At 60.3% G+C, this 27074-nt stretch overlaps 1 protein-coding gene across 1 annotated transcript; it reads right to left on the bottom strand.

Moving 5' to 3' along the window:
* EFNA2 (ephrin A2) lies at positions 1–26840 on the bottom strand. Its single transcript, XM_065748860.1, has 4 exons — positions 26499–26840; positions 2477–2769; positions 1282–1347; positions 1–348 (listed from the first exon to the last, which is right to left on the bottom strand). The coding sequence occupies exons 1-4, from the start codon at positions 26618–26620 to the stop codon at positions 227–229; spliced, it is 603 nt and encodes a 200-aa protein (XP_065604932.1). The 5' UTR covers positions 26621–26840; the 3' UTR covers positions 1–226.
* Positions 26841–27074: the final 234 nt, after the last annotated feature.

Genomic DNA, 27074 nt, shown 5'->3' with positions numbered 1-27074 from the left:
AAAAAAAAAAACCCCACCCGCGACGGGGCTCTATATTTGGTCTAGAAATGTAAAAAGCAGCATCCCACCGGAGGGTCGCTGCCGCGGGGATGGGCGTGAGCACTGCGGGATCCCCGCTGCGGTGTGGGGCAGGAATGGGGCCGGGCAGGGTGCAGTGGGGCTCCAGCTCTGTCCTGTGGTGGTGCTGAGGCCGTCCCATCCCGTCCCATCCGTCCGTCCCACGGCGCTAGGAGCCCAGCAGAGTCCAGAAGACCGGCGCGGCCACCAGCACGGCACGCGGCACTGTGAGGCTGCAGCACGAGTTGTTGCTGGTGAAGATGGGCTCTGGGGACTCGTAGAGGGAATCGTCTGCAAAAAGGGAACGGAGGGGAGGGCTGAGCTGGCGCAGTCTGCCTGGCACTGTGATGCCCTGATGGGTTGCGGGTGCTGGGAGCAGCCAAACCTGCTCGGCCCCGGAGCCAGGCACCGAACCCCTGCACTGCCCAGAAAATAATGGGGTCCTTAAACCAAAGGGCTCTGCCCTCTGATGCTCCCAGAGAGCACCCCTACACAGGGCTGGGCACCGAGGGGTCGTGGTGGGGGTCCCATCCCCGTCCCCATCTCTGCATGTCAAACGCGAGGACGGTTCTGCGTGAGGTGGATGGGATGCAAAGCTGAGTGCCACCCCCAGGGACACATGTCCAGGGCGCAGGGAGCACTCAGACCCCGGGACCCCCAGGAGTGGGGAGAACCCTCTCCCTGCACAGCAACGTAATCCTGATATTATTAAAAACAGTATAAAATTCATATCAGGAGGGAGAGTTGCCCCCCCCCCCCCATCGCGCCCTAATCCTGAACAAAACAGAATGATTTCTTGCAGACGGTTTCATTATATTGGGTCTTATTTTAAAGCCACGCATCCTTTTAAACGGTGACATTTCACAGGCACTCAGCCCTTCCCCAGGGAGAGCCGCTGCCATTTGCTAATTACACGTTAACAGGAGAAGAAAATTATTAATTTGTTTTTTGGGTTTTTTTTTTTTTCCCTTTTTAAATGGCTGAGTTATTTGGTTCTGAGAAGTGGCCACGCTGAGATTGTTATTATTATTGTTATTTTTTGCTTCTATCTGGAACCCAGAGGCAGTGACCTCGGCCACGTGGACCCCCGCAGCCCCCAGCCCTGGGCACTGACACAGGGATGGGATGTGGTGCTGCAGGAAGCTCCAGCCCCACATCTCTCCCCCCCATTGGAGCCAAATGTGGGCCACATTCCCCCTCCCCGTGTCACCGTGAATCACTTACTCGTTGGCCGAACGTAAACCTTCAGCTTGAGGCAGGGTCTGTCCACCACGTTTGGGGGAGATGCAGCTGCAGAGGAGCACAAAGAGGAGAGAAGTGGTTGTGTGAGAGCAGAGCTGCAGCTCAGAGCCCCCCACACTGCGTGGCCCAAGTGGGGGTCAACACAACGACCCACCCATGGCACGGCCCCCGGGGACAGAGAGGGCAGGGATGGGGCTGGGGGCTCCGTGGGGCAGGAGGTGGCCCCAGTGGCTCCATCTGTGGTGCCGTGGGGCAGAGTGAGATGGGTCCACGTGGCAGAATAAGGATAAGGCTCCAGAGCTCGCTGGGAGAGACAAAGGGAGTAATGGTAATAATTATCTTGGTGAAAGTCCCCGCTCAGTATGAGAAAATGCCAGTTTTATATATGTGTTTTTTAAGGAATTTCATTTTCTTCTCTCTCTCTCTTTTTGGAATTAAAGGGCTCATGATTCACAATAAAGTTGAACCCGAGCTGCAAGGAGGGGGAACTGAGACCCAGCTGACACGAGAGCCGGCAGTGGGGGAGCACACCCTCCCCTCCCCCAGCTCTGGGGACCCAGTGCCACCAGGGCCACGTCCCCATCCCATCCCTCACTCTGTGACTTCAGAACCCGGGGAAGGTCACAGCTCTGTGCTGTCCCCAGGGTCCCCGTGTGCCCTTGACCCAACGCTGCTGTCCCCGTGCCCGTGAGGTTAATGGCACTCCAATCTGTGAGCTCGAGGAGGAGGTAATTTCTTTTCTTTCATGTCTGCTAAATACGGCGCCTCAAAGAGGCGTAATTTCTAATGTTCCGCATGACATGAATCCTAACCGGTTTAGCAATGATCAGCTCCACCATTTACTCCTGTGTAATCTCCCTCTAACGACATTAAAAATAAAAAATAATAATAAAGAATTTAAAAAAAATGGGGGAGCGGGGGGGAGGGGGGGGAGGGATGCGGTTATTTCGTGAGTGGCATTTTGCAGGGGGACAGAGCGAGGTGGGGGGGGGGGAATGGTAATTTAATAGAGATAAAAGGAACAAATTAAGTGGGCTGAAAACAGATGCTTTAGGAAAAAAAGGGGGAGAAATAATAAGGGAGATGAGCACGGCGAGTGGAGCGGCGGTGCCTCCTGTGCCACGCTGAGCTCATCTTGTTACCCCCCCCCCCCCCCCCGAGCCCCTCCCCCACTCACAGATGTAGTAGTACTCGTGGCCGGGCCGAAACTCGAAGCCCAAAGAGAAGGGGGTGAAGAGCTGGAACTTCTCGGAGAACTTGAGGGGTCCGCTGGGGGAGTCGGGGCGGTTGCACTCCCAACGTTTGAAGCCCTTCTGCCGGTGGTCGCAGGACGCGTGGCCCTCGTAGTTGACCATGTAGAGGACGTAGCGCTCCATGCGCTCGGCGGGCAGCGGCTCCTCGTAGTGCGGGCAGTAGATGTCCAGGTAATCGTTGATGCTCACCTCCACGGTGTAATCCCCGCGGTGGAACCTGTGGCATGGCAGAGTCAGCAGCAGCACCCCCCCCCGGACCCCCACCTGGGCCCCAACCCTCACCATGTCCATATCCATATCCGTATTCGTATACGTATCCGTATCCCTATTCATATCCATATCCATATCCATATCCATATCCATATCCGTATCCATATCCATATCCGTATCCGTATCCATATCCATGTCCATATTCATGTCCATATCCATATCCAAATCTATATCCATATCCATATCCATGTCCATGTCCATAACCATAACCCTAACCCTAACCCTAACCATAACCCTAACCCTAACCATAGCCATAACCATAACCATAACCGTAATCATAACCGTAACTCTAACCCTAATCCTAACCAACTCCAACCCTAATCCAACCCTAACCCTAATCCTAACCAACCCTAACCCTAATGCTAACCCTAACCCCAACCAACCCTAACCCTAACCCCGACCCCCACCCCAACCCCCCCCTCACCCTAACCCAGCCTTAACCTAACCCTAACCTAACCCCATCCCCCAACCCTAATCCTAACCCTGACCCCAACCCTGACCCCCAACCCCTGGCTGTAGCCCCCAGCACAGCCCCGTCCCCCTGCCACCCACTCCCCCCCCCTCCAAACCCCAGAAGATTAAACCCTCGTTGTTATAAGATTAATAAGCTTGCGACGCTCGCTCCTAAGTAGCACAAAATCATTATTCACCACGATAGCATCGACCCTTTTGGTATTAACGCCGATGCGTGCCACAATCCTATTGTAATTTGCGTTTTTGGCACTGATTATCTGAGAGATTAAGGGATTAGCAGAGCTGGGAGAGGGCTGCACGTGGCAGCTCCCACCCCACAGCACCTGGCCCCTGCCCCTGGCACCCCAGGGACCCCCAGCTGCAGCCCCCCCAGCGCAGCCCTGTGCCCCCCAGGACACCACCCAGTGTTTCTGCTCTTTTTTTTTCCCCCTCTTTGCTAATTAATTTCAGGCTCCCTCAGCACCGTGGTGTGTATTCTATACACACCCCATGCTACACCCTGCTGGGGGTCCACAACACGAGCACTCACCAGACCCCCCCCTCCCCCCCAATCCAAAGAGCTGCCCTATGCCCCCACCTGAGCACCCAGGCTGAGGCTGGCTGCAACTCATCGCATGGATGCCCCGTGTGTCCCCAATGGGGGACAGCGACAGCCCGGGAAGCAGCGGTAGCAGTGGGTGACCAAAAAGGCACTCAGCACCCCAAAAGGGACACAGGGATGAGCCAAGGGGGGGGGAGGGGGGGGGTCTGGTCCTCCATCCCGCTCGTTACCCACTTCATAAGCACTCTGATCACACAGAGAAACGCGCTAATTAAGGAGAAGGGCTTTTCTCTCTCTCTCTCCTTCCCTCTCCTTTTCCAAGTCGGCAGTGCCAACCCTGCCCCTGGCAAGGTAACATTTTAAAATGTAAAATTAATACAAAGGGGCCGCGATTTACTGGGAAACAATTTCAAACACATACAAAACAATACAAAAAAAAAAGGGGGGAAAAAAAACCAAAACCCGTGAAAAGCTCCACTCTCCTCCTTTCATTTAAAAGAATTATTTATTTTAATGATTGTTATTTAAGTCCGAGCAAAGGCGGCCTAACAGAAGGGCTCACGCTCATCAGGGGAATAATAATAACAATAATTATATTTTTTTTCTGGGGGGGGGGTGGGGTGGAGGAACCAAAATCAACCGACTCCAAGGGCTTTTTCTGGACTGACAAAGTGCTGAATTAAAGGTGATTAGCTGTGATGAATGGCACAGACGGGGCCAGGAGCAGCGGGGAGCGCAGTAACCGCGTGGAGCCCTCAGATGGAGGGGGGTCCTGGACCCCCCATCCCACCCCAATCCAACCCCATCTCATCTCAGAGGAAGGTGGGTCCTGGACCCCCCCACCCCACCCCACCCACCCCACCCCACCCCATCCCATCCCATCCCATCCCATCCCATCCCGTCCCATCCCATCCCATCCCATCCCATCCTGTGGGGACTGCGGGGTCATGGGACCTATATGAGGCCATGGGGGCTGTGGGGCCATGGGGGCTGTGGGTCCTTGGTGTGGCTGTGGGGGTCACGGGGTCTGCAATGGTTGTGGGGCCTGCAGAGCCCATGGGGTCTATGGGGCCTTACGGGGTCTCTGCAGCCATAGGGCCTGTGGTGTTCATGGGGTCTGTGGTGGTTGTGGGACCGCGGTGCCTGTGGGGCCTACGAGGTGGGGTGTGATAGGGGTCTGTGGGGTCCGTGGATCTCTCCCAGCTCCCACGGCTGAAGGAGGGAGCACCGCTTCCCGTGACAGAGATGAATGGAGCAGCCCCGGCGTCTCCCTCCGATGGGATGTTGCACTTGACAATTGACTACTCGCAGCTTTCAGCTCTGTCAGCTACCATTAGGGCTGGGATCCTGGCTAATTGGGTGCTTCATTAGGGGCATTCGTTACCGTTAGTGCTGCCTGACAGCCCGGCCTGCTCTGCTGGCCAAGGAACGGGGCTGCCCCACAACCCCACATCCCTCCCCCCCTCCAGCCCGAGGAATCCCCATAGGGCAGCTGTGGGGGGGACAACCCCGGGCTATGGGGCCCCAGCGCCCGCCGTACCCTGGGCTGCTCATTGAGAACTCTCCCAGCATCATGTGCAGGGTCCTTCTGCATGATAAGAGTGGAAACCCATTGGAGTGAAATTGCCTGGAATAAAATCTCGGCGCTAACGAAGCACTTCGCTGCAGGGACAGGGACAGGGACAGGGACAGGGACAGGGACAGGGACACGGACACGGACACGGACACGGACACGGACACGGACACAGCAGCACTCAGGTGCCACCCTCCCAACATTTTCCTTTCCATGAATTAGAGCCACACGAGGTCCCACCCCTCCGGCACAGCCCCGCGCTCCCCACTGCTTTTGTTCGGATGCTTTTCCCACCCCCCTAAGAAAGGAGCACCCCCTTTCTCCCAGCACCCCGACTCCTGCAGCCCACCTGCTGGCACTGCAGCTGTTTGCTGAGGCAGGACACGTGCTCGAGCTCGAGGGGTTGGGGGAGATATTATAGATGGAAAAGAGCTATTTAAGCTGAAGAACGGCGTTGGCACATCAACAAATGGATATAAACCGGCCATGAATAAATTGAGGTTGGAAATGAGGAGGTGTGTCACCATCGGAGGAGCAGCAGCGCTCGGATCGGGGCTGCGGCTCCAGGGGTCCCCCAACCGCGGGGACCCGGCCCCGAAATTTCCCCCCTTCCTCCTTCGCCTCCCTCCATCTCCTCCATTCAAATCGTCACAGCGTGATCGGGAGCAATAATCCTCTCGCCGAGCAAAACCAAACCCGGCGCGGCCCCCCCGGCACCGCCCCGCTCCGTCTGCACGGCTCAACCTGATGGAAATGCAAATGGCCACGCGGACACCGGCGGGGGAACCCACGGGAAACAGCGGCACCGGGAGAAAAAGAGCAGCGAAAGGCGATGAAATCCCGTCCCGTGGGGATGGAGGAGGGGGGAACGACTCCTGCAGGAGGAGCTCTGGTGCCGCTCGCCGTTAATCCCGGCGCTCGGCGGGTTCCTGGCACGTCCGTGGCCGGCAATGGACTTCACGCCGGGATCGTTTAAGCTGGTTTTCCCATCTGTTTTCTTTTTTCTCCTTGGCCGGCCGCATTGCTGCGCCTCGGAGATGCAGAGGGAGCCCACGTGGGGAAGGGGAGCAGCTCCTGGTGCCCATTTCAGGACTCACCAGGTGCATTCTGCACCCACCCCAGCACCACCCACACCTGCCCATCCCCAGGTTGGGGCTCAGTGCTTATTTACACACACTGCTAACACACCTTGCACGGCCCGAGAGCCAGCAGAGCAGGGCAGCCATCCCTCCCAGCTGGGACGCTTTCCCTTCTGTTCCCCTCCATCCTGCACAAAGGCCTCCACAGCCTGCTGCAACACCGTGTCAACACGCATGGCCACTGCTCCCACCCCATCCCACCCCACCCCACCCCACCCCATCCCATCCCATCCCATCCCACCCCACCCCACCCCACCCCATCCCATCCCATCCCATCCCATCCCATCCCATCCCACCCCACCCCACCCCACCCCACCCCACCCCATCCCATCCCATCCCATCCCATCCCATCCCACCCCACCCCACCCCATCCCACCCCACCCCACCCCATCCCATCCCATCCCATCCCATCCCATTCTATCCCATCCTGTGCCCAGTGACAGCTCCAAGTGCAAGGTTAGGGCAGCAGCCAAGCAACCCCAGAGCACACAGCTCAGTGCATGCAGATATGCAGCACCGTGTGTGCTCCAGCACCATGACAGCCCCAGCTCTGGCACCATGGCACAGCTCTGGCACCATGGCACAGCTCTGGCACAGCTCTGGCACCACGGCACAGCCCCGGCACAGCTCCAGCAGGGCTCTGGTCGCAGCTCGCTGTGTGCCTGTAATGTGGTCTTGAGGGACCCGCCATACACACACCACGTAAATTATTTAATTTCTCCAAACTGCTGCACCTTTATAAATCATTAAAAGCTCCTTTTGATCTGTGTTAATGAGGTTTCCTGAATGTGGTGGCTGGAAACGCACTTCAGCGCCGGAGAGCGGATCAGCTAATTAAAAAAATAAAGAAGGAGCAAGTGGGAGCACAGGGAGCAGGAGGAGGGACAGGGACACGGATGGGGACCCGGATTGGGATGGGCAGGCGGGCGGTGCGGGGACACCCAGTACATTTTCCCCCTTTTTCCACCCCCCCTTGAAAGAGAGGCCACGGGACGGGCGCTGCCAGCAGGTTGTGTGACAAGATATGGCACAGCCAGCATCAGGAGTCACTTGGGCAGCCCTGACAGCTTTAATATCAATATTTATCTCGACTCCCAAACTCTGATCCTGGTTACACATTCAGCAGCTCGATTGCAGTGATCTGGGATGACGGCGGCGGCTCCCACCCACGGGAGGTTACCTGGGTGCCATGCCAGGTGGGAAACCCCACTAATGCTGAATCCATCCCCAGCATGCAACAGAGTGTTGGCTCCTGGTTGTGGGATGCACTGGTACGGGCAGGAGGGAGCAGTACAGACTGGGATGGGTGGCACCGTGTGGGTAACACGCGCACGTGGTCGCTGCTCCCCGCTGCTGGTTACCTTCCCAGCCAAAGTAATCACTGCCAGCTCGCTGTGCTGCTCTTTTGGGGGGGGGAAATCTGCACCCAAGTGCTGCGGAGGGGCTGGGGGTGATGCAGACAGCAGGGCAGCCCAGCTGGGCATGTCCCCACAGCTCTGCAGTGTCCCTGTGGCCCCACAGTGTCCCATGGCTCTGCAGTGTCCCCATCCCCCATGGCTCTGGGTTCAGCCGGAGCCTCCCAGGCTGTCAGGCCTACGCTCCGGAGGTTCACTCATCTTCATTTCCACATGTCTCCCTTCCCTTTTTTCCTATACAGATGACAGCCAGAGTGCCACGAGGCCATTGGCCACGAGAGAGCGGAGGTAACCTCGTCCGGGCTCCCCCACGCTCCCCCAGGAGACAACTGCTCTGTTACCTGGGGCAACGGCAGAAAAATTATGGCTGGCATCTAAATTGCCATCATTATGCTCCAGAGCCAACACTCCCCATTTACACTTTATTGTCATCTTTTGCTTTAGGGAGATGCTGAGATATTACAGGACCGGGTGACAGAGTGGGATGAGATGGGATGCATGAATAGATAGACACATAGATAAATGGGTACACCCGGAGCTATTATTTCAGCCTGTTTGCAGATCTAGAAAAAGAGCAGCAATCCTCACTCCCGCGGGCGAAGGGGAGACTTTATAACAGAGAAGAAAACAAAATTTGTTTAAACGCCGGCGCGTCGCGAGCGCTGCACCCATACAGCAGAGCTTCCCTAAGGCGCTGATGGGCAGAGGGGCACACGCTGCCCCACGCTGCCCCCAGCACTCTGCCCCACAGACCTGCACCCTAAACCTGCACCCACGGAGCCACAGGGAGCTGCTCCCCATGCAGAGGATGCAGGAATGCCCCCGGGTCCCCGGTGAGGCCGATCCCTGCGTGGCTGTGAGCAGCGTGGGCGCAGCACTCGGCCCTTCTCACATCTCAACCGCTCTCAAGACGACGCACTTATCTTATGAGATGTGCCCTCGGCCATCCATATTAATTTGGAGGCAGAACCACAGCGCTGGCTCGAGTGTGAGATGAGCTGCAGAGTGCCCGGGGAGAGGGAACCTCTCGTGGGCTCCTGAGCATGCACTCCCCAACAGGGGAAACGTGTTGCCCCAAAACCAAGCTGCTCTCGCCCTGACGATGCGTTTTTGGGGAGCAGAGTGATGTTGGGGTGAGTTCAGCTCTGGGCAGGCGTTGCAGAGGGCAGCGCAGCACCTTTGTGCTCCTCTGCAATTCACGTGGTGGTGAGGATCCTGATTAATTTCCCCAAAGAGGATTTTGGATGGAAGGTGCTGGGAAACGAAGTGGGAGAAGAGCTGGAAATCCCCAATGTGGGACTCGGTCCCCCTGGCCATGATTCTGTTAAGTGTTCCAATGTGGTATCGCTGCCTCAGACCCCCAGACCCACTGCCCCACGCCCTGTTGGCAAAGTCCCACTAAGAAAGGGAAAAATCAACAGGAAAAGCAGGATCTGGGCATCCTGGCCCCAGAAACCACACCCCGGCAGAGCACTCAGCCACCAGCCAGGGCTTTTGGTTTGGGACAGGACCCGACCCGAGCAGGCAGACCCCAAATGATCAGGTGGCGGTGGGCACTGCTGCCATGACAAAGCACAGTGCACCGTAACGAGATGGATGGATGGGGAGAGATGGGGAGACACGCACTGATTGATTGATACAGGCACAGACAAGACGGGTTTCCCTCTGGCTCGCAAGGTTACTCACTTTTCCTGGAAGAAAAAGAGCAGATGTCAATTGGAAATGTGTGGGCTCGGCAGAGAAATGCTCTGTTTCCGTGTGCTGGAGACACAGCTCAGTCCCCCCAGGTGCTCACAGTGAATTTCGGGGTGTGCTGAATGTGTCCCCCCCTCCTGGACCTGCACCAGCTGCTGCGACTCACACCGCTCACCCCGCATTAACATGGATGCTCGTTAGCCCAGCACTGAGACTAATCAATATTGCCATTAACGGACTACCCTGAATTAATGCATTTTAACCTGGCAGGCGTGAGGATATTGGTCATTGTGTCACCCAAGCTGGCAGGAAAAGCATTTCCCCTCTCCTGAGCCAGCTCACTGCCATCACCCTGCACAGAGGGCTCCGTGCTGCACCCGTGCTCCGGATCCTGCAGCCCCATCCCATGCAGCACCACTGCTCTGCCAGCCCTGCTCCTGTGCCCACATCCCCACGCCTTGCCCCTGTTCCTCCATCCCATGCCCTAACCCTGTGCCCCCATCCCTGTGCCCTAACCCTGTTCCTCCATCCCCGTGCCCTGTCCCCATGCCCTTACCTCTGTACCCTGCCCCTGTGCCCACATCCCTGTGCCCCCATCCCTACGCCCTGGCCCTGTGCCCCCCTATCCTCGTGCCCTGACCCTGTGCCCGCCGTGCCCCGGGCAGCAGAGCAGAGCCCTGGGCAGCAGCACAGCAGCCTTCCCCCAGGCACCCCCCAGCCACCCTCTCCCGCTGCCTCGCAGTGCCTCTGGCTAAACAGAGATCAGAAATGTTAGATCTTTCTTAACATCTCCTGCCAGCACTGTCAGTGGCCCTCTCCAGAGTACCAGGGCCCTCTGTTATGTAAACACAGCACATTCTCTGTCAAAGATTAAAAAAAAAAAAGGCTCATTTGCACATAAAAGCAGCCTCTGCACTAGTTACGGGCACTGTGGCATGTAAGGAAGGCTGGAGGTTAAACTCGCTAATAAAACCGGGCGGCACCGCTCCCCTGGCACTGCCCTCAGCCCCCTGCCACCGCCCCTCTGCAGGGGTTAGGGCGCGGGGAGCGGGGTCTGCCGACGGGGGGACACCAAGGGGAGGCACGTGGACAAATGTCCCCAACCCCCACGGCACCCGCCGGCACCCCAGGGTGCTCCTCACCGCCCTGCATCCCCTCTCTGCACCGCGGTTGGGTGACAGCGGGCGATGCTGCACAGCGGCGGTGGTGGCAGTGGGGATGCGGGCACCTAACCATTGGGCTTGGGGGGGGGGGGGGGACCGGGGGTCCCCGGGCACGCTGACCCCTGGCCCTGCCCGCTGCGGGAGCGCCCGCCAGGCGGGCTGCAGACAGCTGCGTGTGCCGGCGGGGTCAGCGCAAATGTAATCAGATCAGAAATTCATCGTCGGAGAGACGGCGGCTGGAAAGTGTAACGCTAATTGCGTTAGCGCCGTCGGTGGCGGCTCCTCGCCTCCCGCAGCCGATCCTGGACAGACACACGGGGTCGGGCACGGCCGTGGGGGGCAGGGCACGGTGGGGTGGGTGCAGAGGAATGGGGGTCTCGGTGGGAGAGGGGAAAGGGCCACGGGAGGGTGAGCAGAGCCGGCGGCCAGATGGCGCAGGACAGGGTCGGGCACCGCAGCAGAAGGTGTTTACAGTGGAGGCTGACAGCAAAGGTGAGCGGAGCACGGGGCTCCGGCAGGAGGAGAGGAGAGGGGGGAAGGTGGGGAGCACGCACGGGGCCGTGCACACCCACTCCAGTTTGCACGCACCCGTGCACACGCCGTGCCCCGCAGAAGCCCCGCGTGTCTCTGCTGCAGCCACGTGCACGAGGCCACGCGTGCTCATACGTGCTCAGGCTGCTCACGCTGAGCGCCCTAATTAACACGGCTGGCGCTGATAAGGGCGAGAGATGGGAACTGCTGGGGGTTATCTGCCACAGGCAGCCGGGCCCCCCCCCACCCCCCGCCAGGCAAAGGGTGTCCAAATGGGGAAGGAACCCCACAGCGGGCCGACCTCGTTCGTGCCTCAGTTTCCCCATGGCAGGGCTGGGACGGCCCACCCCACCATGCACAGAACCCGCAGATGAACGGGGATGAAGGGCAGTGGGGCAGCCAACACCCCCTGCACCGGAGCCATCCGGCCTGCCTGCTTTCCCCCACCCCCGTGGCCCCACCCCTGAGTACCCAGTGCCACCCCGCTGTCCCTGGGACCCGGGTGACCCCCAGAAGAAGGACGGTGTGGGACTTCACTCCCCAGCGTGGGGGTGATGGGCTGCAGAGACGTAATTCATCATACCCAGCTCTGTCAGCTCCCTTTAACATGGGAAAGTAGAGAGGGGCGAGTGATGTCTTTTGTCTGCCCAACAATTAATTATTATTTCCTGACTAATGATGAACCCTGGCTTGCAAAGCAGGTAGCAGTCGTGTGCAGGAATGAGACCCACAGCCTCCGTCCCTCCCTCGCCCCACTGAGCCCCCCGTGTTGCACCTGCACCGTGGGGGTGGGCACGGGGAGGGCGGGTTGTGCACCAGACGTGCATTTACCACACCCTGCTGCCCTGACCCTGAGCACGCTCTGCCCAGAAACGGCATCTCAAGTTGGATTCCCAAATAGTGCGAGTGCACAAGCGTGCAAAGTGAAGGGAGCACACCAGGAGCAGGCAGAGCCCAAAGTGCACGGAGCACGGCAGAGCATGCAGCACGCGGAGCACGCCACGTGCACGCAGTGTGCAAAGAGCATGGAGCACGCCACGTGCACGCAGTGTGCAAAGCACACGCAGCGTGCAAAGTGCACGGAGCACGCCCAGTGCCTGCAGCACACCAGGCCGGGTGCAGCTGCGTGGTTGCTGCAGCAGCAGGCAGCTGTGCTGGCAGAGAGCACGCTAAGTGCAGCCCGCTCCGACCGCAGACCCCGAGGAGCTGATAACGGGATGATAGGGCTGTGTTAATGGAGAAAATCCATTTAGGTTCACTCGATACTCTCCCCACAGGGTCTCATTACACCTCAGGGGTCTGCGGAGCGCCGTGCCCCGAGCCGGGCGGGCCGTGCTCCCGCAGCACATCGCCGCATTGGCCGTGGATCAGCTGCAGCACATTTGGGGCTGGTGACAAACGCACGTCCCCTGCACACACACACACACACACACACACACACACACACACACACACACGGGGCCACCGCCCGACCCGCAGCGCAGCCAGGAGGAAACTGCAGCGGAGCCACGGAGGAAAGCAAAATAATTAGTGGGTGCTCCCAGGCCGGGCCGCCCGCCCCGCGCGCGCTGTTTAAGGCTAGTTAATAGCTAGTGTTCTCTGGTTAGGCCTGAATGACATTTCCAGAGTTATAATAACTGAGCTATTACTTGCCGTATTGATGCATTCCCCCTGCCGGCAGCCGGCTCATCCCGCGCCGCGCCGCGCGGCCGCCGAAAGCTCCTTTAGTCAATAGCACTTCTATTTTTCATTACTCCCTGGAAATGTGGCTCTTGGAAGCTCATCCGTCATTCAATTACGCCCTGGTTCAGTCCTATCATACACGTGTCATAAAGTTCCTCAGATCTGAACTGCTGTTAATTTTCTGCGCCGTCCCGAGGGGATGCCGGGACGTGCCTGGAAAGGCAGCCGCGCGCCGAGGGCATGCCGGGACCGGGGGGGGGGGGATGGGGCCACGCTGCAGTGGGGCCGGGGGTCGGCAGCCCCCTCCCCACAACACCTTCCCACTGAGGTCCGCTGCTCCAGCGGTGTTGGTTTAACAGGGCCGTCTCTCCCCCTCCTCCCTTTCCCCTTTAATCCGAGCCGTATCCGCGCTGGGCACGTCCGCGCCGGATAATCACCTGCCTGGCAGATTTGTCACTGCACCAGATGTAATCGGGGAACTGCTTGCTTGCTTGCTTTTTTTTTTTCTCTTTTTTTTTTTTTAAACCCTCCTGGTTTTCTGGTTCTTGGAAGCCACAGCTCCGGGCGGTGCCCGCTGCCCCCCCACCCCTGGGATGCTCCCGGCTTTGTTCCCACCTGCTCTGATTTGAGGTGCATTTCAGGCCCGGCCACCACGATCCCACTGACAGAAGGGATGGATGAGGCACAGCCGTGGGTCCAGGGGCACAGCTCCCCACGCATATGGGGAAACTGAGGCAGTAGTGTGACCCCATGGAGGCACAGCAGCACTCGTGACAACAGCTGCCCCTTCTCCCCACTGCTACCACCCATGGGTACCTCCCATCCCCGCCGCCATCCCGATGCTCACTGAGATCCATGCGCTATCCCAATGGAGCCCAATGTGCATTACAACCATCACCGACCACCGAGGGCCACGGGGCTCATACAGGATCCCACTACCAGTCCCTGTCCTCATGGGAACAGCCTCTGACCCAGCTGCCAAACGGGGAAACTGAGGCACGGGAGGACCCACCTTCACCTGAGCTGCGGGGACATCCCCGTGCCAGCAGGGCCACGGTGACCACACCTCTGCCCTGACCCCGCTGAGGTGACCCCTCCGTGGGCACAGCTTGGCTGCCCCCCCTGGCCACCCCATCCCTGTCCCCCTTCTGCCTCACACCAGCACTCTTGGCTCTGGGGCACAGCCACACTGCGGGGTCTGGACCCCAGCACGGCCCCCACCCTGAGCCGTGTGCCCCGACCCACGGACACCAGGACTGACAGACAAGAAGGGGTTGGGGCTGAACGTAGGGCTGCGTGTAGGGCCGGACGTGGAGCTGTACACAGGGCTGGGCTCCCCCCACGTTGGTGTTTCAAGGGTGGGGGCTGTGGGGAATCCCCCCCCCCCCTCATCTGAGCATCAGCGAGGGGTCTCCCCGGCACGAGGCCACAGGGCAGGGGGTGCGTGGCCCCCAGCAGGGTCAGGGCAGCACCCACACTGGGGGTCCTAACAGAGCCAGCAGTGGGGTCAGGGGCCGCGGCAGCGTTCTGATCTCTCTACCCGGAGCCCACCCCCCCTTCCCCCCCCCACATTCGTTCCCCCCGCACTTCCCTGGCCAAATTTGACCTAATTTGCCGTGAGCCGCCGGGGTCTGCGCAGGGCACCGAGCCCCCCCGGCCCCACCCTGCTCCTTTCACAGCTTTAAGCCTTTTCCCTTTGTCCATTCAATCACACTCTAATCAGATTAACGCCATTCCAAAGGTGCCCCCCTCCCTCCCTCCCTCTTTCTCACCCTCTCACCCCCTTTTCCCCCCCCCTCCACCACAGTGGATCCAGCGACCAGGACCCTCCCTCCCCATCACATGGCGGCGGTGGCCCTGGGAGCAGAGGGCACAGGGATGGGGGCACTGGGATGAGGCTGCCCCCAGACCAGCGATGCTCAGAGGGGTGAGGGCAGCGGTCCCGCACAGTGCCATGGCCACGTGGACCCTTTGGGGAATCCCTTTCCTTTCTCAGAGACGTTTCACATCTCGACTCGTGCTAAAGGACTGCCTGGGAACAGAGGAAATGTACCAAAAAAGCCAGTGGTCCCCATGCCTTCCCCCCAGGAGGGACACAACCCCACAGAGCAGAGATGGGTGACGCCCCGACCCCAACCCCAACGCAGCCCAGAGGTGCTCTGGGGTCAACCAGGACCCAAACGTGAGCCAGGGGACACCCACGGGGACATCAGCTGTCCCAGCCCATGGGAAGGCAGAGAATCCCCCCCCATGCCCCCCTCCAGGAACTTTCTGCCTTACCCCACGTGTTCCAGCCCCCCCCACCCCGCAGCACACCCCATGTCCCCAGCAGACCTTAAAAATGGATTTCAGTCCCTTTTTTGGGGGCAGCGCTGCGCACAAATGCATTCGACACGGGCGCTCTCCCCCAGCCAGGATTGTATGCAAAGGCAGTTAGGGGTCAATGAATAATTCATCCTCCGCTGTCTTTCAGAATTATACTGTGGAAAAATAAATCTGAGACTAGATAAAAAATAATAAAAAGAAAAAAAAGTGGACGGAGGAAGGAGGGGGGGGGGGGGGACGCCCCAACTCCGCGTGGGGATGAAAGCCCCCGTGCTGCCCCCACTGAGCAGCTCCGCATTGAGGTCTGCACGGAAACCACCTTAAATCCTTCCTGTGCTTTGTTCCGGGCGCCTTTCAGTGCGTCTTAAGGAGATGGGGAGGGGGCCGGGTTGTGGGGGGGCCCTTTGAAGGAGCCCACTCATCCGCGTGGCTGCTCGAGTTCAAGGGGCTGCGTGCTCGGGGGGTGGCGGGGCCACGTCCACAGCGCCCATCCCCCCCCCCCCTCCCCAAAACCCCACTGCTGTGGGGGGGACCTCTGTCCCCAGTGCTCGGTAGATGCGCCAAAATGGGGAGCAGATCCCACAGAACCGGGGTGCCATGGTGTGATGGGGGTGGGGTGGGGGGGGGGGGGTCAGCCCCCAACTCAGAGCCCCCCGTATTCCCCTCCACGTCCCCGCAGCTCCCGGGGCCACGTGCTCGCGGCACGATCCGCTCGTGGGGAGGAAAGGAAGCAGGAGTCACTTTAATTTGGCTATTTAAAAATAAAGAAGTAACGCAGGCTTTGAAAGCCTGGAGGGGTCCCAGCGGAGAGACCTCCATCCCCCCTTCAAAGGCCGCCTCCGCTTTCTTCCACCCGTTAGCAGCATACAAAGGTGCGCGAGCACTTTCGTCTCTGCGGAAAGACCTTTTTAATTGGTTCCAGGCAGAAGGTCAAAATCTCTCTCCCCTTCCCCGCACGCGTTTCTGAGAGGGGGAAGGAAAAAAAGAAAAAAAAAAAAAACGGGGGGGGGAAGGAAAAAAATGATAATAATAAGGGGAAAGAGAAAATGGTGGGGAGGGGAGGAGGAAGGGGACGGGGCAGCGGGGATGGGGCTGATGTCCCCAGCGCAGGGATGGGGGGACACCAGGAGGGACACAGGAGGGACACAGGAGGCGATGCTCACGGATGGGAGGTGTAGGGATGCGGGCAGTGCTGCTCCCGGGTTCCTGCATCCTGAGCAGGAGGTGCAGGATCACCCCACGGCTTCTCAGTGCCCACGGGGTCCTCTGGGCCGCCCATCCCCGACCCCAATCCCCGTCCCCCTCCCTCCGGAGCCGCCGTCCTCCCACCACCACTTGGGTTTCCTTCCACGGAAGGGGAGCTGAGCAAACGCATCAATTATTGAGCCGGGGCGCCGCGAGCCCGACGCGTCCCCTTTGCTAATGCCGCTCAGGTAGAGCAGCGCGGAGCTGCAGTCAGACACCTCCTAACACGATTAGCTGCAGGGCTCTTCCAGCGCGCTTCAAGGTCAATTTTTCTGAGGCTGACAAAAGGCACAGGCGGGTGGAGGCTCTCCCCGGGACGGCACGGGCAGCCCCGGGCACGGGGACGGGATGGGGACAACGGGAACGTGGCAGCTCTGCTGAATACGGCGATGCCCGGAGGAGCTGTCCCGCACTGCTCAGCTTTGCACGGAGCAATTGGATCCATATGTTCCCCAGCAACGGAAACTGCCTCCCCCTCCATCCCTCCCTGCCCGGAAACTGCTCGGCCCCTTCCAGTGCCCCGAGTGGGGCAGGAGATGGGACGGGGCCGGGAGCCCCGCGCTGGGGGACGGGGATGTGTGGGATGGGGTCTGTGTGGGAACGGGGCCGTGTGTGCGCCATGGTGATGGCACAGCGAGCCCGCTGCTCCCTGGGCAGCACTCAGAGCATCCTCAGGACACAATGGGGTCAAGCTCCATAGGGCACGACAAACACCAACACGAAGCGGCTCCGTGCCCCTCGGCCCCACAGCACCGCAGTTTGTCCCCACACAGGGCTGGCACGTGGCACTCTGCTCCCTCCAAGCGAGGACGGGCAGTGGGAAACCTCAGAAATGCACCCGAAGAGGCACAGCCTGAGAGCCCCACTCGTGTGACCCCAACGCCCATCTCCGCTCCGCGGCGCGAGTGCCTCCACCGCCGCCAACACAACGCGTTTCCGTACGGAGAGAAGCTGGAAAACAAAGCCCTGGGGATCCAAGAACCCTGGAAAGAGGAAAAATAGAGAAAGGAGGAAAAAAAAAAGAAACCGATCCAACCCACACGTAAATCACGTTACGTCAAACCAGTCCCTCAACTGGGGGAACTGGGGCCGCGCCTGAAGGAGGGCCCGGCGGTGAGATCGGGGTGAAATGGGTTTTTAAACACCTCTGAGCTGGTGGGATGCAGCGTGCTGCAGAAGGACACCATGTTATTTTTATCATTGCATTACTTCCAGCTTAATTGCCGGGATGTCATCAGCGGCGCTGAGCGGGGTGCGGGCGGTGGCAGCTCGGCACGGCCGCGCTTTGTCCTCTCCAAAAGGAGCAGCAAACGCACGGGGAGGAGCAGGGCAGCAAAGCCCGCGAGCACAGACCTCAATCTGCACAGGGACACCGCGGTGGGGGCTGCAAAGACCCCCTCCCATCCCCATCCCCCCCCCACCCGCTCTGACCCCGGCTCTGCAGCAGGAGGGATGCGGGCGAGCAGCGCCGCTGCTGAGAAATCATCTCGGAGGAAACAAAACTTGCCAGTCAGCGCTCTGACTAATGGCATACGGGAATTAAGACAGCAGAAATGCCCCGTGCTGCCAGCAGCTCGCAGCCAGGTGTGCCTGCTCCAACTTGTTTCGTGGGGAAAGCTGTTCTGTGTCTGGGAAACACCCAAAGCCACAGAGATGGGGCTGAGCCAACAGCCCCCACGGGTCCCAGGGGGCACCGGGGGATGTGGGATGCGGGGGGATGCGGGGGGATGCGGGGGGATGCGGGGGGATACGGTGCATGGGGCAGCTTTGCACTGCGGGATGCAGAGCAGGAACAGTGGCAGTGCCCATCCCAGCAGTGGGAATGCTGCATGGTGAGGGCAGGGAGCAGAGCTGTGCCCCACACCGGGCGCGCTGCCCTCCCGATCCCAGCACGGCCCCGTTCCCGGCTGCCTCAGCTTGGTTATAGGGTCACGCAGAACAGCAGCGGAGCGGAGATAGGGAAGCGGCGTTTTACCATCAGAAAAATTAGTCGCAATATTAATTAATCCTCAAAGCACTTGACGAACATTAACTAATTAAGCCTCCCAAGCCCTCTGCGAGGTGGGAAAGGTATCGCTGCCCTCGTTTTACAGCTGCGGAAAACGCGGTGTGCGGAGGTGATGTGACGCACCCCAAGGTCACCGTGGGGTGGGCAGAGGTGGGGCCGGGACCCCAAACCCCTTCCTGAGATCACAACAGGGCCAGCAGCCCCAGTGGGTCCCCCAGTATGTCCAGAAAGGGGAACTGGGCTCAGCCAGAGAGCGTACAGCTTCTGGTGCCCGACCCCACTGCTGCACGCAGCCCCAAGGACACCCAGCACCCAAAGGCGCTACCCCGGGCTGGCAGCCAGCACGGCCCCACGGGGCCCACGCAGGGACACCAATGGGGCAGGGGATGCCCCACGGCCAGGGGAGCAAAGCAGAAGGGCTGAGGGGCGTCACCGAGAGCAAAGCGACCCGGCGCGGTGTGAGAGCGGCTGGGTTATCAACCGGCGTCTCAATCACGCGGCATCGATCCAGATAATAGCAGGCAATTGTTCAGATACAATATCATAAAGTCTCCTTAACTACAGCCATAAAGCTTCCCCCGCCTGCAGCTCTCCCCACGCAGCGGCCTCGCTCCTCCGGCACCGACAGCATCGCGGGGAGCACCACGAGCACGTGCCGGGCTCAGACACATCCCTGCTCCCTAACGTGCTCCGTGCACTGCTCCTCTGCACCTCCTGCACACTGCAAACCATCTGCTGCCAGGAGGAGGGGGCACCCCGGGGCCCGGCACCAGAGGGTCACGGTGTCCCTGCCACTTTAAGCTGCAACGCATTGCATTTGGGGCAGCTGGGAGAAAAAATAACCATCAGCCCTGAGCCCGACACCAAGCAGGGGCCGCCGTGCTGCCCTATAGCCAGCACCGCGGCGGCCCCACACCCTGGGACGACCCCAATGTTTGGCCACAGAGCAGCAAGCTGTGGGTCCCGGTGACCCCCGGGAGTCCCTGCCCGCGCCAGGGAACGCTGCTCCTCCGTGCACCACTTAATGAGCACAAAATATTTCCATGTTGCAATTACTTGGTTCGTTTGTGCTGCTGCGGGCAGCGATGGCGCTGGGAAAATCCCTCCGGAGCCACCGCAGCCGTCCGTGGGGGTTTGGGGGGCTGAGCCCCACGGCTTCACCCCACAGACTGACACCAGCAGAGGGGATGCACGGCTCCAGGTTTGGGGTGTGATTCCCAGCCCTGCCCCCCCTGGGGATGGGATTTACACCCCCACCCCCATCACAGCAGCAGGCCGGCCAGCAGCAGAGTTCATCGCACCGCAGCCACACCTGGGCCCATAAATCTCCCTTTACAAGGCAGCCCGGTGCGGTGATTTATAAGGTGAAACCAATATTAAAATGTTTAAGGTAAAAAAGAATAAAAAAAACAAAAAACAAAATGCACAGAGCCCAGCTGGGCTCCATCCCCGGGGGGGGCAGGGACCGGACACGGTGCTTCCCAGCCCCACGTTCCCCCCCTACCTCACCCTGCAGATGGAGCGGCCCCAGCACCACTCCTGACCTCAATATGAGGAACTGAGGCCGGGGAAAGAGGCGATGTCCGCGTGCTGAGCTGGGAACTGGAGCACATCCCACCCCCCTGCATCACCCGAGGGTCCCCACGCCCAACCCGAGCGGGACACCGAGCACAGGAACTGTGGCAGCACAACAAAAGCCCGTGGGGTATTGGGCACCGCAGCACGGGGGGAACCCACAGCCCTACACCCCCAGGAGCCCCACACTGAGCTGAGCACCGGGGGTCTGCCGTGGCACAGGGACGGTGCCACGTGGGGATGCTCACCCCAAAAGCTCCAGAGCCAGATCCCATCACGGCTGTGAGGATACGGCGCTCTGCGCTCCACACGGAGCAAAATGGAGCAGCACCAGGAGGGGAACACGGACGGGAGCGAAGGAGAGGGCGGAGGGCAACGGGACCCCACAGGTCCCTGAGTGCCCACGGGTGGGAAGCAGAGCGGGAGCTGCAGAAATCCTCATCCCTCCACCCCCCGAGAGGGATCTGGGCACAGGACCCCGTGAAATGGTGCGGTGAAGAAATGGAATATGGAGGAGAAATGCACCGGGAAAGATCCGTCAGCAAACAGAGCAGAGGGGAACGGGATGGAGGAGATGGAGCATCCTCTGTGCCCAGGGCAGCGGAGAGAAGCAGCTCTGAATTTCAGAGCACGGAAAAAAGAACTTTTTGTTATATATATATTTTTAAGCAACTAACAAGGTATCCCTCGTTAGAAAAAAAAACAAAAAAAAAAGGAATGATAATCGCTTCCATTTGGCCCAAAGAAGAGGTCCCCACCCCACGGGGAGGGCACTGTGGTGGTGGTGACCGTGCTATGGGGCACAGTGTGGGGACACAGCACCGACCGCAGCCCCCAGCTCCACCCGGGGCTTTTTCCACTCCATTTCCCCCCCCCCCACCCCCAGGCTCAGGGAGATGAATCCCAGCACCGACGCAGACGGCCGGAACGGCAAATCCAGCGGTGCCAAATTTAATAAGAAGCCACGATCCAGAGAGCAGATAATAATTGGGATTCCGGAGCTGATGGAGGCGGCTCCCCCTGCACGGGGACAGGGAGCTGCAACAGGGAAAAAAAACCGACAAAATATCCTAAAGAAAATGCAAAGCAAAAGGTGACGGCGGCCGTGGGGCGCAGCCCAAAGCCCAGTAACACCAGTAACACCAGCACGGGCTGCGGGGGCTGCTCCTCTTAGAGGAAATGGGGTCAGAGTGAAGGGAGGAGCGGGACTGCCCGAGCTCCCCGTGGGGTCGGGCTCGGTGGGTTTGGTTTGGCCGCGCACATGAACACGGCTCGCTTGAAATAAAATGCATTGCTATTGAGTGAGGCCGAAGAGAAGCACTCGATCCTGGTGGAGGACGGCGGGGAGGAGTGGGGATGAGGGCTCCCAGCACACACCCACCGCTGCTGGGATGCTGGGAGCTCCGTGGGGAAGGCACCGAGCCCGGGCACTGCTCCTCTTCTGCAGTGCAATGGGAAAGGGAATAAAGGGGGAAATAAAGAGAAAGCAACAGAAGTTGGGCTCAGGGTGGAATGGGGCTGAGCGTGGCGATGGTGAAAGGGATGCACACAACTCAGGTCCAGGCAGAGAGCAGGCGAGGGGGGTGCACGGTGCACACACAGCACAGGAATAGTGCACGCACACTGCAAACATGGTGCACGCACACTGCGGGCGTGGGGCACGCACGGAACAAGCACGGTGCACGCTCAGTGCACACATGGTGCAGGCAGGGCCCAGGCAGGGCACGCACACGGTGCGGATGTGGTGCAGGATGCAGCACGGTGCCATGCGTTGGTGCCAGCTGAGCTTCGGGCAGAGGGTCTGCAACGAGGACGACGATTGTTGGGGGGGATTTCGGGGTGGCCCAGCATAAATCAGGGCCTGCTCCGTGACACAGCACAGATGGGGTTCGGCATTCGGTCGAGGCAGCGGTGGAAATGCCGGCGGTGATCGCTGGGTGCACGGCAGCAGCCGCACCGCCCGGGCTTGGAAATGGGGAGGGGAACATTTCAAGAGCTCGGCCCCCTCCCACCATCACCCCCCCACACCGCAGCCCCCAGGGGCCGGTCCTGGCTGGGACAGGGCAGGATCATCCAAGGATGGCATGCAACGGATGGAGGCATCGCCCCAACGCCGCGCTGCAGATGGGGGCTGTGCCCATTTGGGTGCGGGATGGGGCTGAGCTCGACCCCGGCACAGTGCTGACCCCGCAGAGCACCGAGGCCGTGGTCCTCAAACCTAACACGGTCCTGCACCTTCTCCCCGTGGGCACAGTGCCCAAAGGCAGCACCACACACCCACCGCTCCTCTTGGCTTTTGAGTAAGGAGCCTCATTAAGAGGTAATTAGCTCTCGAACAATGGGAAGCTATTTAGCAGCCCAGCCACAGCAGCATCAACAAGCGGAGGGGGAGAGGAAGGAGAACTCCCACCAGCAGCGATAGGACCCACCTGCAGCCCCATCCCAGTGCCTCCCAGTCAGCTCACACTGGGACATCCCTGCCCCACTGCCGCTGCTTCACACCTCCGGAAGGCGTCTGCCCATGTTTTGGGGTCCCTGTGGCACCCATCGCTGGGGGGTTCGGCCCCATGACTGTATGGGGACGGCGGGAGCCGAGCTGGGGGCACACTGTGAGCAAGGGGAAAAAAAATATAAGTACCCTTAAACTCCTCTTCGGGGCTGAAAGCAGCAACGCCACGACCCCAACGCCATCCAACCCAGCGGAGCAGAGCGAGGTCGTGTCCAAGTGGGGAAAAAACACCGAGGACAGAGAGCAAATCTCCAGCACACAATTAACACCACGCACACACACACACACACAAAATACCTGTATCAGAATTTCACCATCGGAAATGAGTTATTTCAGGAAAAATTGCTGCAATTTCCCAGCCAGCCCAGCAGATGAACCTCACCAAACGTACGCACCCACTGGTATTGGCAGCCCCGACCCACGGCACGTGGGGCAGCACAGATGGACAGAAGGACACCCACGTAACCCACGGGCATCCCCAGGCCCAGCGACAGCACCGGGCGTGCAGCTGTGGGTGTCAGTGCACAGGGACTGTGTGTGCACGAGAGGCACACCCACAAAACACCTCTGTCGGGGCACAGAGACAGCTCTGCAGCCACGCGTGGAGCTGTCCCTCTGTCCTTCACCCAGAGCCCGTTTGCTGTGCCCCTGGGACCTGCGTGGCTTTGGGTGGCAATGGGGAAAAGCAGCTGCCCCACAGTCCCCAGTGGCATTTGGACCCCGAAGGTGTGAGCGGTGGGAGCGTGACTGCAGCCCCTGGGAAGGGATGGGGAGAGAAAATCTCGTCGCAGGCGCTGGCCCCAGTTGGAGCTGCTCTCTATTAACCGTGCTGCTCCAGCCCTTGGCTGGTGGAGAATAGCTAACACGGCTTAGCGGGCTGGAAAAGAGGGGTGGGGAGGGCTGCAAATGATCTGAGCACAAAGAGAAAACGATCCAAATGGGAACTCCGAGGGAACCCACCGCTGGCATTGGGCACTGGAGGCAGCCAGGCCGCTCCGATCCCAGCACGGGGCAATGGTGGGAGAGACCCCAATGCTCAGAGGACCCCAGAGCACGGACAGCCCCAAAGACCCATCCCAAACGCCAGGGACCCACGGCGCAGCCAACACGCGGCCCCCGGTGCAGACGTGTGGAGCCATCCCTTCCCAGCTCCCACAGAACAGCAGCTGGGGGTTCCCATCGCTCCCTCAAAAGAGGACCCACGGACATCACTCTCACTGCAGCCTGGGCCCCACGGGCCGGGCCAGGACACGGCACAGCCACGGCTCTGAGCAGCACCGAGCCACGGACAAAGCCACGGAGGCAGCAACGGGGGGCAAAGCACAGCTAAAAGCTGCAGTGCCCCGAGCCCATCCCCAACCCCACGTCCCCCAGTGATGCCCGCCCAGAGCTGCTGCTTGGAGAGCAGAACTGAAATCCCAGCTGTGCTCACAGCACCAACAGAAGGAAGAAAAAAAAAATAGAAGAAGAAAAGAAACAGAAAATGAGGCTTCCAAGGCACAGAAATGACTTCACAGTTAAATATAGGCCACGGGTAAAATCTAGACCATTTACAGCATTTGTATCCGTACCGTAAATAGAGAGAGGAAAATACCCCACACTTTGCACGCTCCTGCAGACACAAATCCACGGCGGCCGCGGGAGAACTGCTGCTCTGGAAGGAAGGATGGGAGGAAGGAGGAAAGGAAGGATGGGAGGAAGGACGGATGGAGGTGCTGCTCAGCACCAGGCCCCGCTCGGGGCGGCTGACAGAGCGACCCAGCACCGGTCCTCAGCAAATGGGAGAGCTGAGAAGCCCCAGGTCCACACGGGTCGGGGCGTCCCAGTGCGAAGGCGAAATCCAAACCCCGAACGCCGCAGCGCTCTCCACGCGCCCAAACCCAGAGCAGCATCCCCATAGAGACCCCACTGCAGACCCCAACGCTCCGGGACACAGCTCTCCACCCTCACCCACCTTCGGCCCACGGAGCCGACCCCATTGTGTGTGAGGAAGAGCTCTCCGGCCCCGTGCGGAGCAGCTCTGTGCCCTCACAGAGCGGGCAGCTCCCGACGCGCCGCTCGTTTCGGTGTTTTTACATTTAGATCCAACGATGAAATATAGGATTATTCAGATGTGGGCAAATCAAATCGAGCAGGAGGGATGTACGGCCGACCCTGATGGGATATAGATCACGACAGAAAACAGCAGACCCTTCAGCCCCAGCCCGGCTGCGGGGTCGGGGGCAACAGGGCGTTTTCCTCACTCTTTTTTTTTTTTTTTTGAGGCCTTTTTGGATCCTTTTCCATTTTCCCCTTCTTAAATGAGACCACGGGGATAACAGGGGAGGAAAAGGAGAGCCGAAGAGGCACACGGAGATTGCTCCTCATCCAGAAGGAGGAAATAATCTTCGAGTAACTCCACAGGCAGACGGACACACGGACACTGCTGCACCCAGGGAGCAGAACTCAAACGGCGACGGCTGCGTGCCCCCATGAGCCCCAAAATGTGGGTCACAGCACGGCCCCACAGCCATGGTCTGCTCACCCCGCATCATTCCCCGCTTCCTTCGCTCCGTTCCCCCCCATCCCTTGAAGATATTTTCATCCCAAAGGGTCCAACGGGTCGGAGTGCTGATGGATGCTGCGGGATGGCACTGGGAGCACTGCAACCAGGACAGCACGGGGTGACGGCAGCGGGACGGCCAACGTGATGGGCACCACCTCCCCATCCCATCCCTTCACCTGCAGCACAGCCCCGTTTGGGAGAACAAAAGGCAAAATAAGAAGAAGAAGAAGAAAATAAAAGCCCCAAAGCGTGGGTGAAACGGTGCGGCGAAAAAGAAAAAAGAAAGAAAACCAACTTTGCGACGGGGAGGGGAAAAAAATATAATCGAACGCGATGAAATAAATAAATAAAAAGCCCTCCCCTCCCTCTTCCAACCCCATACAAAAATGCGAGGGGGATAATAAAACCCATATGCCGGGCGGACGAGGCCCCACCACGCACAGCACAAAGGCGCCGGGCGTCCCGTCCCAGCGCGGAGTGCGGTGTCACCGCACGGCCCCATCCCACCGAGGACCGACCCGGAGCCGCCGGCAAACGGGGGGAGGGAGGAGGGGGTCCCACCGGGATGTGGAGACGGAGGAGGAGGGGGGAGCGGCACGGGGACGGGAGTGCGGCTGCAGCGTGCCCCCCCCTCCCGCAGCAGACCCCGCATCGCCGCGACGTGGGCTCCGCTCGGCCCTTCGAGGGCCGCTCCCGGGGAGGACCGGGGTTGGAGGGGGGGGGGGGGGGATGGGGGGGAGGGCGATGGAGCTCCGGAGTCGGCCCGCAACGATCGGGGCCGTGCCAGAGCTCCGCTCCACCGTCGGGGCTCATCGTGCGGGGCTGAACTCGGGGGCTTTTCGGAACAGCGAACAAAGAGACGGGACGGAAAAGAATAAAAAAAAAAAGAAAGAAAACAAACCCGAACTCTCCGAAAATTGTAATCGCTACGATAAATAATAATAATTCATAAAAACGCCTCGCTAAAATAAGGATAATAACAACAGAGGTTTCTTATCGCGGAGATAGAGCGGGGAAACGGGCAGAGCTGACAGAGCAGTTCTGGGTTTTGGGGTTTTTTTTTGTTTTGGTTTTTTTTTTTTCCACGGGAAAATAACGCGGAGGAGTTCTCCATCGCCGCAGCCTTTGTCCCGACCCCGGCGTGCGGGAACTGCGAGGGACCGGGGAGGGGAACCGGGAGGGGAACCGGGGGGGGGGGTGGTGGAAAAAGGCAGAAGCGGAAGGCACGCAGGGAACGGGGCGGCCCCGCGCTCACCTGGGGTTGCTGCGGTTCCAGTACACGGCGTAGCGGTCCGAGATCACTTTGCCGGGGTCGTCGCTCCACACGCAGACGCCGACGATCGCGGCGAGCAGCGCGGCCGCCTCCCAGCGCGGCATGGTCCCGGCGGAGCGGCTCAGCGGGCGGCGGCGGAGCGGCCCCGGGCCCGGCCGGGGGCTGCGGGCGGGCGGCGGGCGGCGGCGGGGGGGCGGCCGGCGCTCACCATCGCCCGCGGCCCCGCGGCCGTCAGCGGGGAAAGTTGGGGGCGGCCGCGGAGCGGCGGAACCGCGGCGACCGCATCCCGCGACCCCGACGGGCGGGGGGACCGGCCCGCACCGCTCCGCCACCGGCACCGCCGCCGCCCACGAAGTTCCCCGGCCGAGACCCGCACCGCTCCCGCACCTGTGGAGCGGCTCCCGGTCGGGCGCGGCGCGGAGCGCTGCGGGGCGGAGCGCTGGGGGAGGGGGTGGGGGGGCTCGGCCCGGCCCCGCGGGCTCCTCCGCCCTCCGCCGCGCTGCCCGGGAGCACCGGAGAGACAAAGGCCGGGCCGGAGGCCGCCGCTCCCCGCGCTCA

The sequence above is a fragment of the Cyrtonyx montezumae genome, unplaced genomic scaffold (genome assembly GCF_038088225.1).
Source record: "Cyrtonyx montezumae isolate F1298 unplaced genomic scaffold, pur_monq_1.0 scaffold_51, whole genome shotgun sequence".
In the NCBI taxonomy this organism is placed as follows: domain Eukaryota; kingdom Metazoa; phylum Chordata; class Aves; order Galliformes; family Odontophoridae; genus Cyrtonyx; species Cyrtonyx montezumae.
This window is presented reverse-complemented; position numbering and strand designations above follow the sequence as displayed.